General features: G+C 29.5%; 1 protein-coding gene and 1 pseudogene across 1 annotated transcript; both read left to right on the forward strand.

Moving 5' to 3' along the window:
• The first annotated feature begins 2,627 nt into the window (after positions 1-2,627).
• LOC110642485 (aspartyl protease family protein 2-like) lies at positions 2,628-4,214 on the forward strand. Its single transcript, XM_021794563.2, has one exon. It carries the CDS (start codon positions 2,739-2,741, stop codon positions 4,101-4,103), a length of 1,365 nt encoding a protein of 454 aa, XP_021650255.2. The 5' UTR covers positions 2,628-2,738; the 3' UTR covers positions 4,104-4,214.
• Positions 4,215-8,844: 4,630 nt separating this feature from the next.
• LOC110651964 (uncharacterized) lies at positions 8,845-13,794 on the forward strand (annotated as a pseudogene).
• The last annotated feature ends 412 nt before the right edge of the window (positions 13,795-14,206 follow it).

Here is a 14,206-nt window from a genome sequence, read left to right on the forward strand (position 1 = left end):
TTTGAAAATTCAAAGCTACCTGAAATTTCTAAATTACTCAATTTCAATCTTTCTGCTGGATCCTGTTTTGCCTTTTTCTTTTAGAATACCACTACTCCACCACTGGGGTCTCCACTCTCAGGCCAAGAAGCTTTTCTCGACCTGACCCCTCACAAAGAAAACTTTGAGCAGCTACAGCTTTATTATTGCTGTCACGCATTTTTTATTGGGAATTCTAGGTTCATTCTTTCTCATGCCCAAACAAACAATTGTGCGCTCACAACAATGCCAGCTGGATTTTCTACATGGCGACTCCTTATAGGCTCACAAATTTGGCTTAGGACATCTTCATTTCATTGTAATCTTGTACTTTATCACTCTCATCAACTCTGTCCCCCTCCTCCCCATCTCTTTGCTCATATCCACTGCGCTACTCCTCTTCCTTGCAACTTTTCTTACCATTATAAGGAATCTGTTGTCGTAGACATCGCTGCCAGTGGCGATAAGAAAAGATGACGCCAAGGTCATTCGGTTGTCGTAGACAACGCTCGTGGTTATTAAAGCTGTGGAAGCAGTGAAGACAGAATATGAAGGCAAACAGGAAAAGTAGACTCAGCATTTGATCTAGTTGTGGTTAAAACTTCCATTAGCTTTTGGTGGTCCTGGTTAGGATTTCTTTTCTTCTTTGGAGTTGGCTATTGATGGTGGTGGAATTAAGGAGGAGGAGATAGGCGTGTTTGGAGTTAGCTTTTGGAGGTCTAAATCATTTTTTTCTTTAGCACTATAGTTATGTCCTTCCTGCAACACTGAGATGGAAAGATGAAGAAGAGAGGGTGACAGTGACAGAATGAGGAATGAGCATCGGTCGGTTTGATTCCGTTCGGTATGAATCCAAAATTTTAGCATATCAAACTGAATCACATAATTAGAAAGAAAGTCAAATCGAACCAATAAATTAAAATTTTCTCATATCAAATTAAATTAAATCAAATTAAAAAAAAATTAAATTAAATCAAATCAAATAAATTTGATTTAATTTATCTATTTGAACGTTATCTTAATTTGTTTTCACTTGTTTTAAACTTATTTTAGGCACAATTTTAACTATATTTTCTATTTTGAGATTTAATAATAATTAATTAAAAATAAATTATTCAATTTGATTAAAATCAAATCAAATAAAATGAATTTTTTATAATTAAAAATAAATCAAATTAAATTTAAAAAAAAGAAATTTTAAATTAAATCGATTCAATAAGTTTTTTTAATTTGATCTGAATTTTGCTCACCCTATTTTGCCCACCCTAGGGGGGATGGAGATAGAGAGAATAGGGTGAAATTAATAGAGAATGGGATTGAAAAAGAGGGGAGAGATGTTGAAGAAGATTAGAGCTGAAATCATTGGACTCTATGAATGCTTTAGTTGAAATTTTTACAATTGTTTATTGAAATTTGTTTATGCATGTTCTTCATTGAAATTCTATAAATAATTGGGAAATTAAATTTCTTATGTTTAAATTTTTGCAATTTTATTGATTGAAGTTTTATCATTTGATTTAATTTTTTCTTTTAGAATTAGGTAATTTATTGATTGAAATTACTCAATTTGTTGAATTTGAAACTTTTGCAATGGGGAGGGAGACAAAAGTGGAGAGAGGGGAAGAGACAGAGGGACAAAATAGAGGAGAAAGAGAGAGAGATGGAGAGACAATATGGAAGGGAGAGAGAGAGAGAGAGAGAGAGAGAGAGAGAGAGAGAGAGAAATTCACCCAAGTGTTGCCATTGAAAGAAATTATCTTTTCAATGACCAACTTTAAAGCTATTGACTAATAGAAAAAAACTTTAAGTTTGAATGAAAAGACTTTTTGATGTAAAAAAATAAAATTTAAGGTATAATTATAAAAATTTTAAAATGAAGTAGTAAATAAAGATAAATATTAAAAGTTTTTAGATAATTCATCTTAGTTTAATTGGATAAAACTTATAATTTAATTTTTTTATTTTTAAAATTAAATAATTTTATTTTATCATTCCATTTATAGTTAATTATAATAAAAATAACTAAAATGTACTTTATATATTTAATAACTAAAATATACTTAACTTTATATATTTACTTTACATATTTTCTAACTTAAATTTTGAGATTTTGTATTATAAACGGAATAATTTAAATTAATAGAACACTTTGTTTATAAAATTTAAACCCAATGATTATTTTTATTTATAATAAAAAATTTTAAGAACAAAATCGTCCAGTTAAAAAATATATATAATTAGAAGTATTATAATTATTTTTCTAATAACTAATAGTTAATTAAATGAAAATTTAAATAAAGAGACAATATATTGTAAGTTTTAATAAAATTTAAAAATTAAATTATTTATTTTTAAAAATATAAAAATTAAATGATAAATTTTATCAAATATCAAAAATTAAATTATAATTTTAAAAAAATAAAATAAAATTCTCTTAGAAGGGACACAAAACCGGATCAGGCTTTAGCTCCGAGAGTACGGAGAGTGGAGACTCCAGCCGGATCAGGCCTCCATTATTTTACAGTACAACAACCAGCCAACCGCTTGCGGTAGATAATCAAACGCTCTTTGCTTTTGCTTACCCTTTTATTTTTTTTTTTAAACAGAACACTCCCAAGCTCAAACAGTATACAAGTATATAGTACGGCCTTTTGCATCAGAAACGCGTCATTTTCTCTTTCCTTTCTTCCTACTCCTCTCTCACTCCCAGCTCCACAACAATGTGGTTACTGTATTCTCTGTCTCTACTTCTCCTTCTCCTGCTATTCACTTTAACAGATCTCTCCTACTCCATTGCTATAAACACCTCCATTGACTACCTCAAGCTTCCATTGCTCCATAGAACCCCATTCACGTCCCCTTCTCAAGCCCTTTCTTTTGATATCCGCCGCCTCTCTCTACTCCACCACCACCACCAACGGCTCTCTTTCAAATCCCCTGTAATCTCTGGTGCTTCCTCTGGCTCTGGTCAGTACTTTGTCTCGTTACGCCTCGGTTCTCCCCCTCAGACTCTGCTCTTAGTTGCCGATACAGGCAGCGATCTTGTCTGGGTCAAATGTTCCGCCTGCAAAAACTGTTCCAACTACGTCCCAGGATCTGCATTCCTGGCTCGCCACTCCTCCACATTCTCCCCAATTCACTGTTTCAACTCGCTGTGTCAATTCGTTCCCCAACCCCGCCCCAATCCTTGTAACCACTCTCGCTTACACAGTCCTTGTCGATACGAGTATTTATACGGCGATGGGTCAAAGACGAGTGGATTCTTCTCCAGAGAAACCACAACGTTGAACACAAGCACTGGAAGAGAGAAAAGGCTGAAAAGTCTAGCATTCGGGTGCGGGTTCCGGATCTCGGGTCCTAGTCTTACGGGTGCGAGCTTCAAGGGCGCTCATGGGGTAATGGGTTTGGGTAGAGCACCCATTTCGTTTTCTTCTCAGCTGGGTCGCCGTTTTGGCAACAAGTTCTCCTATTGTCTCATGGACTACACTCTCTCTCCGGCTCCCACCAGCTATCTCATGATTGGCGGCATCCAAAACAACGCGGTTTCGAAGAAGAGAATCTTGAAATTCACGCCATTACAAGTAAATCCTCAAGCACCCACATTTTACTATATTGGTATCAAGAGCGTCTCCGTTGACGGTGTAAAATTGCCGATTAATTCCTCCGTTTGGTCAATTGACGAGTTGGGTAACGGCGGTACGATCATTGATTCAGGAACGACGTTGACTTTCATAACGGAACCAGCTTACCGTGAGATTCTAAGAGCGTTTAAACGCCAGATTAAGTTACCAAGTGCAGCTGAGCTGACTCCGGGTTTCGATCTTTGTGTGAATGTGTCGGGCGTTTCAAGACCCACCATGCCTAGAATGAGTTTCGAACTTGATGGTGACTCGGTGTTTTCGCCTCCATCGATGAACTACTTCGTCGAAACTGCTGACCGAGTTAAGTGCTTAGCGATTCAACCCGTTAACGCAGATGGCGATTTCTCTGTGATAGGGAATCTGATGCAACAAGGATATTTGTTGGAGTTCGATAGAGACAAATCACGGCTCGGTTTTTCACGTCGCGGCTGTGCTATCCCCTGACAATAAAACGGAGCGTTTTGATTTTTGATATTATTTTCATTTTTGTTTCATTTCATTTCATTGGATTTTTAATTGTCAAATTGTTGCTAAATATAAATTAATATTTGCGGAGATTGTGGGAATTTTTGGACCATTGCGCAGAAATCTTTCACCTTCCATCATGGCGGCTAATAATGAAAAATAAAAAGGAAGAACCCTTTTATTGCATTCTCACTGTTTTTTTAATAAAAAATATATATATATATAAAAGAAAAAACAATTATATAAAAGATGAGATCATCCCATTCCTATATTTATTAGTCATTACTTCGAGATTGTCCCAACTATAAATGAAAAATGCAGATGTTCAATTTTCTTTCCATTAAAGAAATCAACTTTGATGTATGTATGCAGGCGATGACAACAAGTTTCATTATTTGGTTCACATGCTTTACAGTGACTTTTTTTCTTTCGAAGTTGGAATTTCATTAAACAGGAAGAGCCCAATACAAATTGAAGTTAGGATGCAGGAAGTAGAAAGGAGTTGGGATACAGTGAAGTGGGCATTTCCAACTGTACATTAATGGCTACTGATGATGAGCCTACCATATGTCCGCTGGCAGTGCAATGTGAATACTTGATTAAACTTTTAAATCTCTGACTTTGCCTTCACACTCTCCTAATATATTATTTATATCTATTGTCTTTAAGTGTGCAACTCTATTATATAATTTTTATGAATCTATTTGTAAACTGATAAAGTAGACCTCTTTTCCATCCATATTCTTTTAAAAGGTCTGAATGATGAATGCAATTTTCCTAAAAAAAAAAAAAAAAAAAAAAAAAATTTTTTTTTTAATTTCTTTTTTTTCCCATTATAATCTCCAAATTATATATTTTTTTTCCATTTTTTATAATTTAGTCATAAAAATTGTTTTTTAATCCTTTTATTTTAAAATCCTGTTTAACAATATTAATTATTCTAATTAATTATTTTGATAGTTATCAATGGTTAATGGTTAACTGATTATAAAGTGATTAGAAGTGTTTGGTAAAAATACATACTAGATTAGTTAACAAATTGGTATGACCCAATTAATTAATAGGAGTAATTTTCTTTTCTTGAATTCACAATCAACATAAATAATTAAATAATTGCATTTTTTTTATTCTAATATATCTCTCATTTTCATACTTATATAATAAATTTTATAAAATAATATTTTATTTTACTTTTTAAAATATTAAAATATAATTATATATTTATAATTTTTATATCTCATAAATATAAGAAAAAAATTAATAATAAATAAAATTAAATATTTTTATATAAACTTCTTATTATGAATTCATATATCATTAAAAAAATGTTAAATTTCATTTAATTAATTAAATTTAGAGTTTTAAACTTCGTTTGTTCCACGGAAAATATTTTTTTACAAAATACTTTCTGTACTTTTTAGTGTTTGAGTCATTTAGGAAAATGAATTAATAGAAAATATTTTATTGATCAAATGAAAAATTAAGTTATTTTTTAAGAAAAATGACTTTTTATTTTCAAAAAAGAAAATTATTTTTTATTTTATAAATTTTAATAATTTTATTGAAATGTATACATACATGATATAAACACATATCGTTATTTTAACAGTGTAATCAAATAACGAAAAATATTTTTCATGTATAATATTTAATTAATAAACTAACAACAAACTAAAAATAGGAGGGCAATTACCCATTAAATTTCCATTATATACAATTCTATCTCAATAGATATGAGTTTAAAAAAATTAACACATTTTGTAGTTTTGAGTTGAGTAGGACTGCAATTCACTTGGTGTGGATCAATTAATTTTGAACTACAATACATAAAATAAAAAAGATTGTATACCTTAAACAATAAAATACAATAGATTAATAAATATTGCATAATAAATTATTGATTGCATAAGAACAATAATGAAAATAATGAAAAAATACACAAATTTTTTTTTAATATAGACACATTAGTTAAAATTAAATCAATATATTATTAGAAATAAATTTAAATAAATCAAATAGAAATTGTATTATAATTAATAATAAACTCAATAGAATATATTTAATTAAATATCATTCTTATAAACAAACCAAATAGATGTATTATTATAAATAAAATTCAAATGAAAATAAAAAATATATTTAATTAAATATCATTTTTAAAAACACATTAATTTAATTCCAATTCAAATAGAATTAGAATCCCACCAAAAAAATAGAATTCAAGTAGTAATTTAATAATTAGATTAAGGGTTTTTTTGACCATTAAAAAAATAATTTTTTTTTTTGTTTTTAAAAAGCACCGTCTTTGTGCAATTATTAGGCCACCGATTTCAGTGACACTCACTTTTTAACGTTTATTATATTATTAATAGTATCATCTATCTTTCTTTAATATTATTTTTATCTAATAATTAAAAAAATAATTTTATTCTTATAAAAATATATTAATAGTTTATTAAATTATTTTTGATTTTGATTAGTTATTTTTTATATAAATATTTATTATATTTAAAAAAATAAAGAATAAAATTAAAAAAATTAATTAATACTATTTAATTTTTTAAATATAATAAATAATTTTTAATAAAATAAAAATTTAAATAAATAGATGTAGTGATTAATAATGAATAGACGTATAAATAAACGACAGGGAGAGAAAACATGTTTGATTTGATATTTAGTGATAAATAAAAGAAAGGAATAAGAGAAAAATAGCCAGATTCATACTAAATGCTGAAGGCCTGGTTTCCTTGGGCCATATCAGAATTTGTACTAACTCAATCATGATTTGTGGTTGTTTGTACTAGACATGTGAACGCCACACAGCTTTCAATCTATTTGAAAAAAACAAAAGGGAATGACTGGAGTTTATTTATTTTTTAATTTAAAACTTTGAAAATTATGAACAAAAACTTAGAAATTAAAATTTTTACAAAAATTATCAAAAGAAATGAATTCTCAAATTTTGACTTTGAAAAATCAGAACTCACCCGAAATTAGACCGACTCAGATCCTAAATCACTCAATTCTATCTTTTTTACGGGATTCTTACACAATGTTTAGATAAATTTTGAGAGAGAAAAGAAAATAAAAAAAAAAGAAAATATTTTTTATTTTTTTTATTTTTTCTCTTTGTATTTGAATGTGTAAAAAATAAAAAAGAAAAAGTAAAAATTAACATAAAAAATAAAAGATAGATAATACAAATTTAAATTTTTTTTCTTTAATTTTTTATTTTCTAAAAATAATTAAAAAAATATATAATTTATTTTTTTTTATTTTCTTTCTCTTATCTAAATAAAAAAATATTTTTTTAAATTATTTTTTTCTGATTTTTTTTTCTCGCTTTTTTCACGTATCCAAACACAGTGTTCATCTTTTAGAACATCACTCCACTGGGGTCTCAGCCAAAAAGCTTTTCTTGAGGTGGCCCTTGCAAAGAAAACTTTGAGCAGCTGCAGCTTTATTATTGCTGTCGTGCAATTTTTTATTAAGTTATTAAATTCAGTTTGTTATAAATTTAATATATAAATATAATAAATTTTATTATATATTATATATTTTAAATTTATAATTAACCAAATCTCATAAAAAAACAAATTCATTAAGCAAATTGTGCAACAAATTTAAAAGTTAAAATTAGCACCGCAACCCATCATCCCTTCCTTTGCCCAAACAAACAATTGTGCACTCACAACAATGCCAGCTGGATGTTTTACGTGGCAACTCCCTATGGGATCACAAATTTAGCTTTAGGACATCTTCATTTCATTGCAGTCTTATCACTCTCATCAACTCTGTCCCCCTCCTCCCCATATCTTTTCCATTTCCACTGCGCCACTCCTCTTCCTCACCGCTTTTCTTAGCGTAAAACCATTGTAAGTGATCTGTTGTTGTAGACAGCGCTGTTAGTGTGTTCGGATTATAAATTTCACTTTAGAAAGATATAAATTTAAAATAATAAATATAAATAATTTAATTAAATTATTTTAATAAATAAAATAATTTAAACCACTTATATAAATTTAAATTAAATAAATTAAAATTTAACTAACGCTTCTTCTAAACTTAACATAGTGACGGTGAGACAAGATGACACCAAGGTCATCCAGTTGCCGTAGACAGTGCTAGTGAAGACAGATTGTAAAGGCAAAAAACTGATGGTGACAGGAAAAGTAGACTCAGCGTTTGGTCTAGTTGTGGTATTTTAAAACTTGCATCGGCTTTTAGGGGTCCAAGTTAGGATTTCTTTTCTTCTTTTAAGTTGACTATTGATGGCGGTGGCATTAACACTATATCTGGGAAGTTTTTCAAGGGAAGGAAAATAAAGAGTAGAAAATAAATAATATTTTTTTTTTAACAAAGGAAAAGAAGTAAAATAAGGTAAATTTATTTATATATTTAAATTTTTTTTTTAAAATAATAATTTAATAATTTTAATATATAAAATAATCCTTTTGTTATTATTTTTTTTAAATGGGAGAAAAAATAATAAAAAAAATAAAAATTATTTTTTTAATTTTCTTTTATTTTTAAATAAAGAAAAGAAAAATAATAATTTATTTTATTTATTTATTTTATTTTCTCTCCCTCTTCCTTCTATCCAAACAGGCTGTAAGGAGGAGATAGACATGGCGCATGGGGATTAGTTTTTTGAGGTCTGAATCATTTTTATCTTTAGTACTTCAGTTGATGCTCATGTTCTTCCTTCAACACAGAGATGGAGAGACATGAAGAAGAGGGGGTGAGAGTGACAAAAAGAGAGGGATAAGACTGAGCATCGGTTGGTCTGATTTGGTTTTGTATGAAAAACTAAAAATTTAAATAGATCAAAATTTTAACAGATAAAACTGAATCAGTTGAAATAGATAGAAAAATCAAATCGAACCAATAAATTAAAATTTAGCATATCAAATCAAATTTAAAAAAAATTAAATTAAATCGAACCAAATTAATTCGATTTAATTTTATTTTATTTATCTATTTGAGCTCCATTTACTTAATTTTCACTTATTTTAGACGTAATTTCAATTATATTTTTATTTTTAATTCTAATTTACAACTACGTAATAAATAATTAAAAAATAAATTATTTAGTTTGATTCTATTGATTTTCTCATAAAATCAAATCAGATAGAATAATTTTTTTACAATTCAAAATCAAATCAAATCAAATTTAAAAGAAAAAAACTGAATTTTTGAATTAAATTGATTCAGCAATTTTTTTTTTCAACGATTTCATTAACTTAATTACTTTTTTAAAAAATTTTAACATATTTTTTCAACAATTTTTATAGCTTACTTTTTTAATTTTTTGATATCATAAAAAATATAAAGAGAATTCTACCTATTTTAAAAATACTTTTAGTTTTCAATATTTAATTACATTTACTTTTTTTTATTAGTTATATTAATTTTAAATTATATAATAATTAAATTTAATACTTTATTGTTATAAAACTAAATTACTATAGGTATTTTGGGCAAACCCCATGTTTCCCGCCTCTCACATTTATATATTATATAAATTATAGATTAATTATATTTTTATTTTTCAATTATTAATTTTTTATTTTAATTAATTAGTTCTTATAAAATTTTATATCTAATAGAAGTTAAATATTGTTAGAAATAAGAATTTTAAATTTATATGACCTTTAAAATTAATACTTTTAAATTTATATAAATATTATAATTAATTTAAATAATAAAAATATAATTATAATTAATTTAAAAAATAAATGGTATTTTTTACAAAGTCAATGTTCCCCCTCCATCACATTTATATAAAATTAATTTTTATATAAACTCATGATTTAAAATTTTTTATATAATTTTATTTTAATTTTTTTATACAATATAATATTATCGTCACATATTATTTTCAATAGCCAATTAAATTTAGTTATTCATTAGTATGAGTGTATTTTACTTCTAATTAAAGTTATTCAAAAAGTTATAAGAAAATAAAATTAATAAGTTGCCTAATTTTAGTCAATTGAAATGTTATAAATAAAAAAAATAAAATAGAATTTTTAATATATATTACTTTAGTGTGTATACCCTTATTTTGTTATGAGTATATGCATTGAGGCTGTGAGAAACCCGATGATGAAAAATCATATGATTGTAAGATATAATTGGAGACATGGAGCTGAATTATTAATTTCGTGGCATGATCTTGAAAAAAAAATAATAATATGTTTTTTTAAATTTAAATAAAATTTTGTTTTGTTAAAATTTAATATGGATAGTTCTTAAATAGACCTAATTAAGTTTAATTGGACATAAAAAAGTTTAATTAGAAATTTTAAATAGACCAATTTAATTTATTTTTTAAAAATTAAAATAAAAAAATATTTTTTTCGCTATCCCCCTCCCATACAAACTCTCTCTCCCCATTGGCTCCAGTGGTGCCGCCCCCTACCCTTTAGAACACCTCACTCACATCCCAGTTCTACCCAAATTGCTCTATCCCAACCTTACTCCAAACCCTACCACACCTCTTCTTCACTCCCTATTAGTGTCACCCCTTTAACTTTACCACACATCTTCCTCATTATCTATTAGTATCACCTCCTTTCACTCTCTTTGGTTAGAATATATCACCCATATCCCAATCACACCCAAATTCTATTGGTTAATCTTATCACCCTAAGACTTTAAACCATATCACACCTCTCTCCCACAACCCTATAAATACCTACTCGATTCTAACTCATTTTTTCTGGACATTTTGCAGTCTTCTTTAGCAGCAGCAAGAGCTGATAATTTCTACTACCCCTCATAATGGACTCCAAAACAGGTATGATCTCGTAAAATTTACCCTTTCATATTGTGAACTAGTTTATTTTGCTTCAGTATCTATTGGAAAAGTGAGATTCTAAATTTTCCTTTTCTTTTCAGGGTTCTTTGAACAAGTTTCATGGCCAGCATGCTCTCAGGGAGAGAGCAAAAAAGATAGACCAGGGCATTTTGATAAGCAGGTATGAGATCTCTTACATTGTATTAAAAGGTTGAACTGTGGTTTGTCTTAAAATATTTCTATCGAAAAAATTGCCATCTGGTAATGGTAGTTGGCTAGCTCTAGAAGGCTTAGGTAGTGAATACCATAGGCAACTAATAACAAAAGATCCTTGGTAATGGTAGTTGGCTGGCCATAATAACACATCCTTGGTTAACTTTCTTACTAAAAAATTATTTTTAGTTTGTTGAATCTATTTAATCAGAAGATCCCTCTATACTGATGATATTCATTACAACTGTTTATCAAATTTCCTGAACAATTGCAATAAGTGGTGAATTTATCAAAATTAGGACGATTATATTGAAATGGAAAATTTTGCTCGAAAGAAAGGAAGCTAATGAGAGCTTGATAGTGTTTCATGCAAATATAATAATTCATTTCATAACTTCAAAAATATTTTATCCTTCAGAGCAAGGTAGTGTAATGGTGGCTTTGTGGTGACGGCTTGAGAAATGCAAATTAGAGCAGCTTGTTTATTTTTTATTTTTTATTTTTATTTTGCCAATGCCAAGTCAATGGATCTTCTTAATTAAGTTCTTAACAATAGAAGCATATAAAGAAAAAGTTTATAATTGGAGCCTTTCTCAATTGCTAGCAGCTAGTCTAAAAATGAATACTGGAATTAAAAGACTAAATAAATGTTAAGGTTTTTTTTCTCTACTACTTACTGTAGCACCAGTCTGATATACTTTCTTGCTTACAGGTTCGAGATGCCATTCAATGTATGGTGTGGTGGTTGCAATTCTATGATTGCAAAGGGTGTTCGGTTCAATGCAGAGAAAAAGCAAGTGGGGAGCTATCATTCTACAAAGGTATGTTAAACAACTGATTAACATACGTTACCAACACTTCAAAGATAGAAAGCTAGATGTATGTGATGGGAGAATGTACTGTGATGGCTTCGTACATGTTTAAATGAATGTCCAGTGATGGCTTTGTACATGTTTAAATGAATGTCCAGTGATGGCTTCGTACATGTTTAATTGAAGGATAATAGTGACTTTTCTGCTTAAACTTGATTTTGTCCAATGGGAAAATATTGTTGTGCTGCTTTGAAGTGAAACTGTGGACTTGCATGCTCATTGACACGCGTGCTTCACACACGTACAGTAGTCCTGACTACTTGTATCTTGTACATGGTTTTAGTCCATCGGTAAGTTTATCTGCTAATCAATTTTGCCCCCTAGCCAATTGCAGAGCTCGTGTTTTAATCCTGTTTGGCACTTATTTATACTATGGAATTTTTTTTTCCTATTTGTAAACTAAATTTCTTATGTGTCTTCTTACTTCCTTCAGATATGGAGCTTCACCATGAAATCTGCATGCTGCAAACATGAAATTGTTATTCAGACAGATCCAAAAAATTGTGAATATGTGATTATCGGTGGGGCTCAACGAAAGACTGAGGAGTTCGATGTTGAGGTTGCAGAAACATTTGCACTTCCTGCAGATGAATGTTGCTATTCACTCTTATGAAGTTTTAGTTCTTTGATTCTCTTCTCTTTTGATCAACAGTATTGTTTTGGATTTTCTTGAACAAACATTTTGATTCAATTCTTTGTTTGCCAGAGAGGGGTAAGTTTAGCGGATCCATTTTATAGTCTTGAACATCAGGAAGAGGATCTACAGAAGAAGAAAGAGGCTGAGCCAGTGCTAGTTCTGCTTCAACGAATATCTGATGCCAGGCATTCAGATGACTATGCTCTTAACAAGGCTCTTCGAGCCCGACTTAGAAGTCAAAAGAAAAGAGTTGCCGAAGAAGAGGTCATTTCAAGGAAAATGGGACTTGGCATAAGGCTGCTTCCAACTACTAAAGAAGATTCTGCAGCTGCAGCAAATGTGAAGTTCTCTTCCAAGTTCGAGAAAAATAGAAAGGACAAGCGAGCATTAATTAGTGCAACTTCAATCTTTCCAGATTCTTCTGGGGCCTCCTTGTCTAGTAAGAAGCGTTTGGAGCTAGAAGTCAAGAGAAGGAAAATCAGTGCGGCTGCAACATCTACCTTTATTTCGGGTTTTGCAATCCAAAACTTAAGGGTGTCTTGATCAAGAGAGCCTCTAACGACATTTTATGGAATCATGTCTGGCTTAGCTTGCACTAGTACTATTCTGGTTCTTAAGGTTTGTTGAATTCTGTAAGGATGTCATACAATTGCGCTACCACATCACAGCAGTCATTGCATTAGGAATGTGTGAAATGGCTGTATGGTATTTTGAATATGCAAGGATGTCAAACAATTGCGCTACCACATCACAGCCGTCATTGCATTGGGAATGTGTGAAATGGCTATATGGTATTTTGAATATGCCCATTTTAATTCAACTGGATCAAGGCTGATGGGTTTTACACTGCGGGCTGTCACCTTTAGGACTGTGAAGAAGACCTTATCTCGCTTCCTGCTTTTGATATTGTCTCCATGGGCTATGGTGTTGTAAAGCCAACCCTTGGCGGTATAACATGAAAAGTACTTCTTGGTCTGATATATTTTATTGCCTCAGAGGCACTTGGGCTTGTTGAACATTTAGGGAACATCAATGACTTGTGTAAGAAAACAGAAATATTTTCAGCTCTTCCTGTTAGATTCCTGCTTTATTGTCTGGATCTTCTCATCTCTATCAAATTACATTTTTGTTTTATATGTTTTTCACATATATATAAGATAGCGGATGATATTTTCTTTGTTGTGGATGATATTTTCTTTGTTCTAAATGTAATCAATTAAATATAAAAAAATAATTATATATATATATATATATAAATAAATCATTTTCAATTATTCACTGATTGAATTATTGATTTGATGTACAAATTGAATTACTCACTCAACAATTTAAATATTTTGATTAGGTGTCGAATTTAACAACACTAATCCATAGTCGAAGACATAAGACAATTTGCCTTGAGGCTTGGGTTAAAAATAAGTTGGAGATACGTATAGGATTTGCCTGTAACTCTCGTCGTCTCAAACAACGGGGGATTATGTTGGATCTAATTGGATTGGATTTGTGCATGATTTCGTTTCCACACGTAAAAGGTTGGCCCAACCCACTGCCTAAT

The sequence above is a fragment of the Hevea brasiliensis genome, chromosome 17 (assembly GCF_030052815.1).
Source record: "Hevea brasiliensis isolate MT/VB/25A 57/8 chromosome 17, ASM3005281v1, whole genome shotgun sequence".
Classification (NCBI taxonomy): domain Eukaryota; kingdom Viridiplantae; phylum Streptophyta; class Magnoliopsida; order Malpighiales; family Euphorbiaceae; genus Hevea; species Hevea brasiliensis.

Coding starts and splice junctions, on each gene's coding strand:
- LOC110642485 (XM_021794563.2), top strand. CDS start 2,739: ATGTGGTTACTGTATTCTCTGTCTCTACTTCTCCTTCTCCTGCTATTC.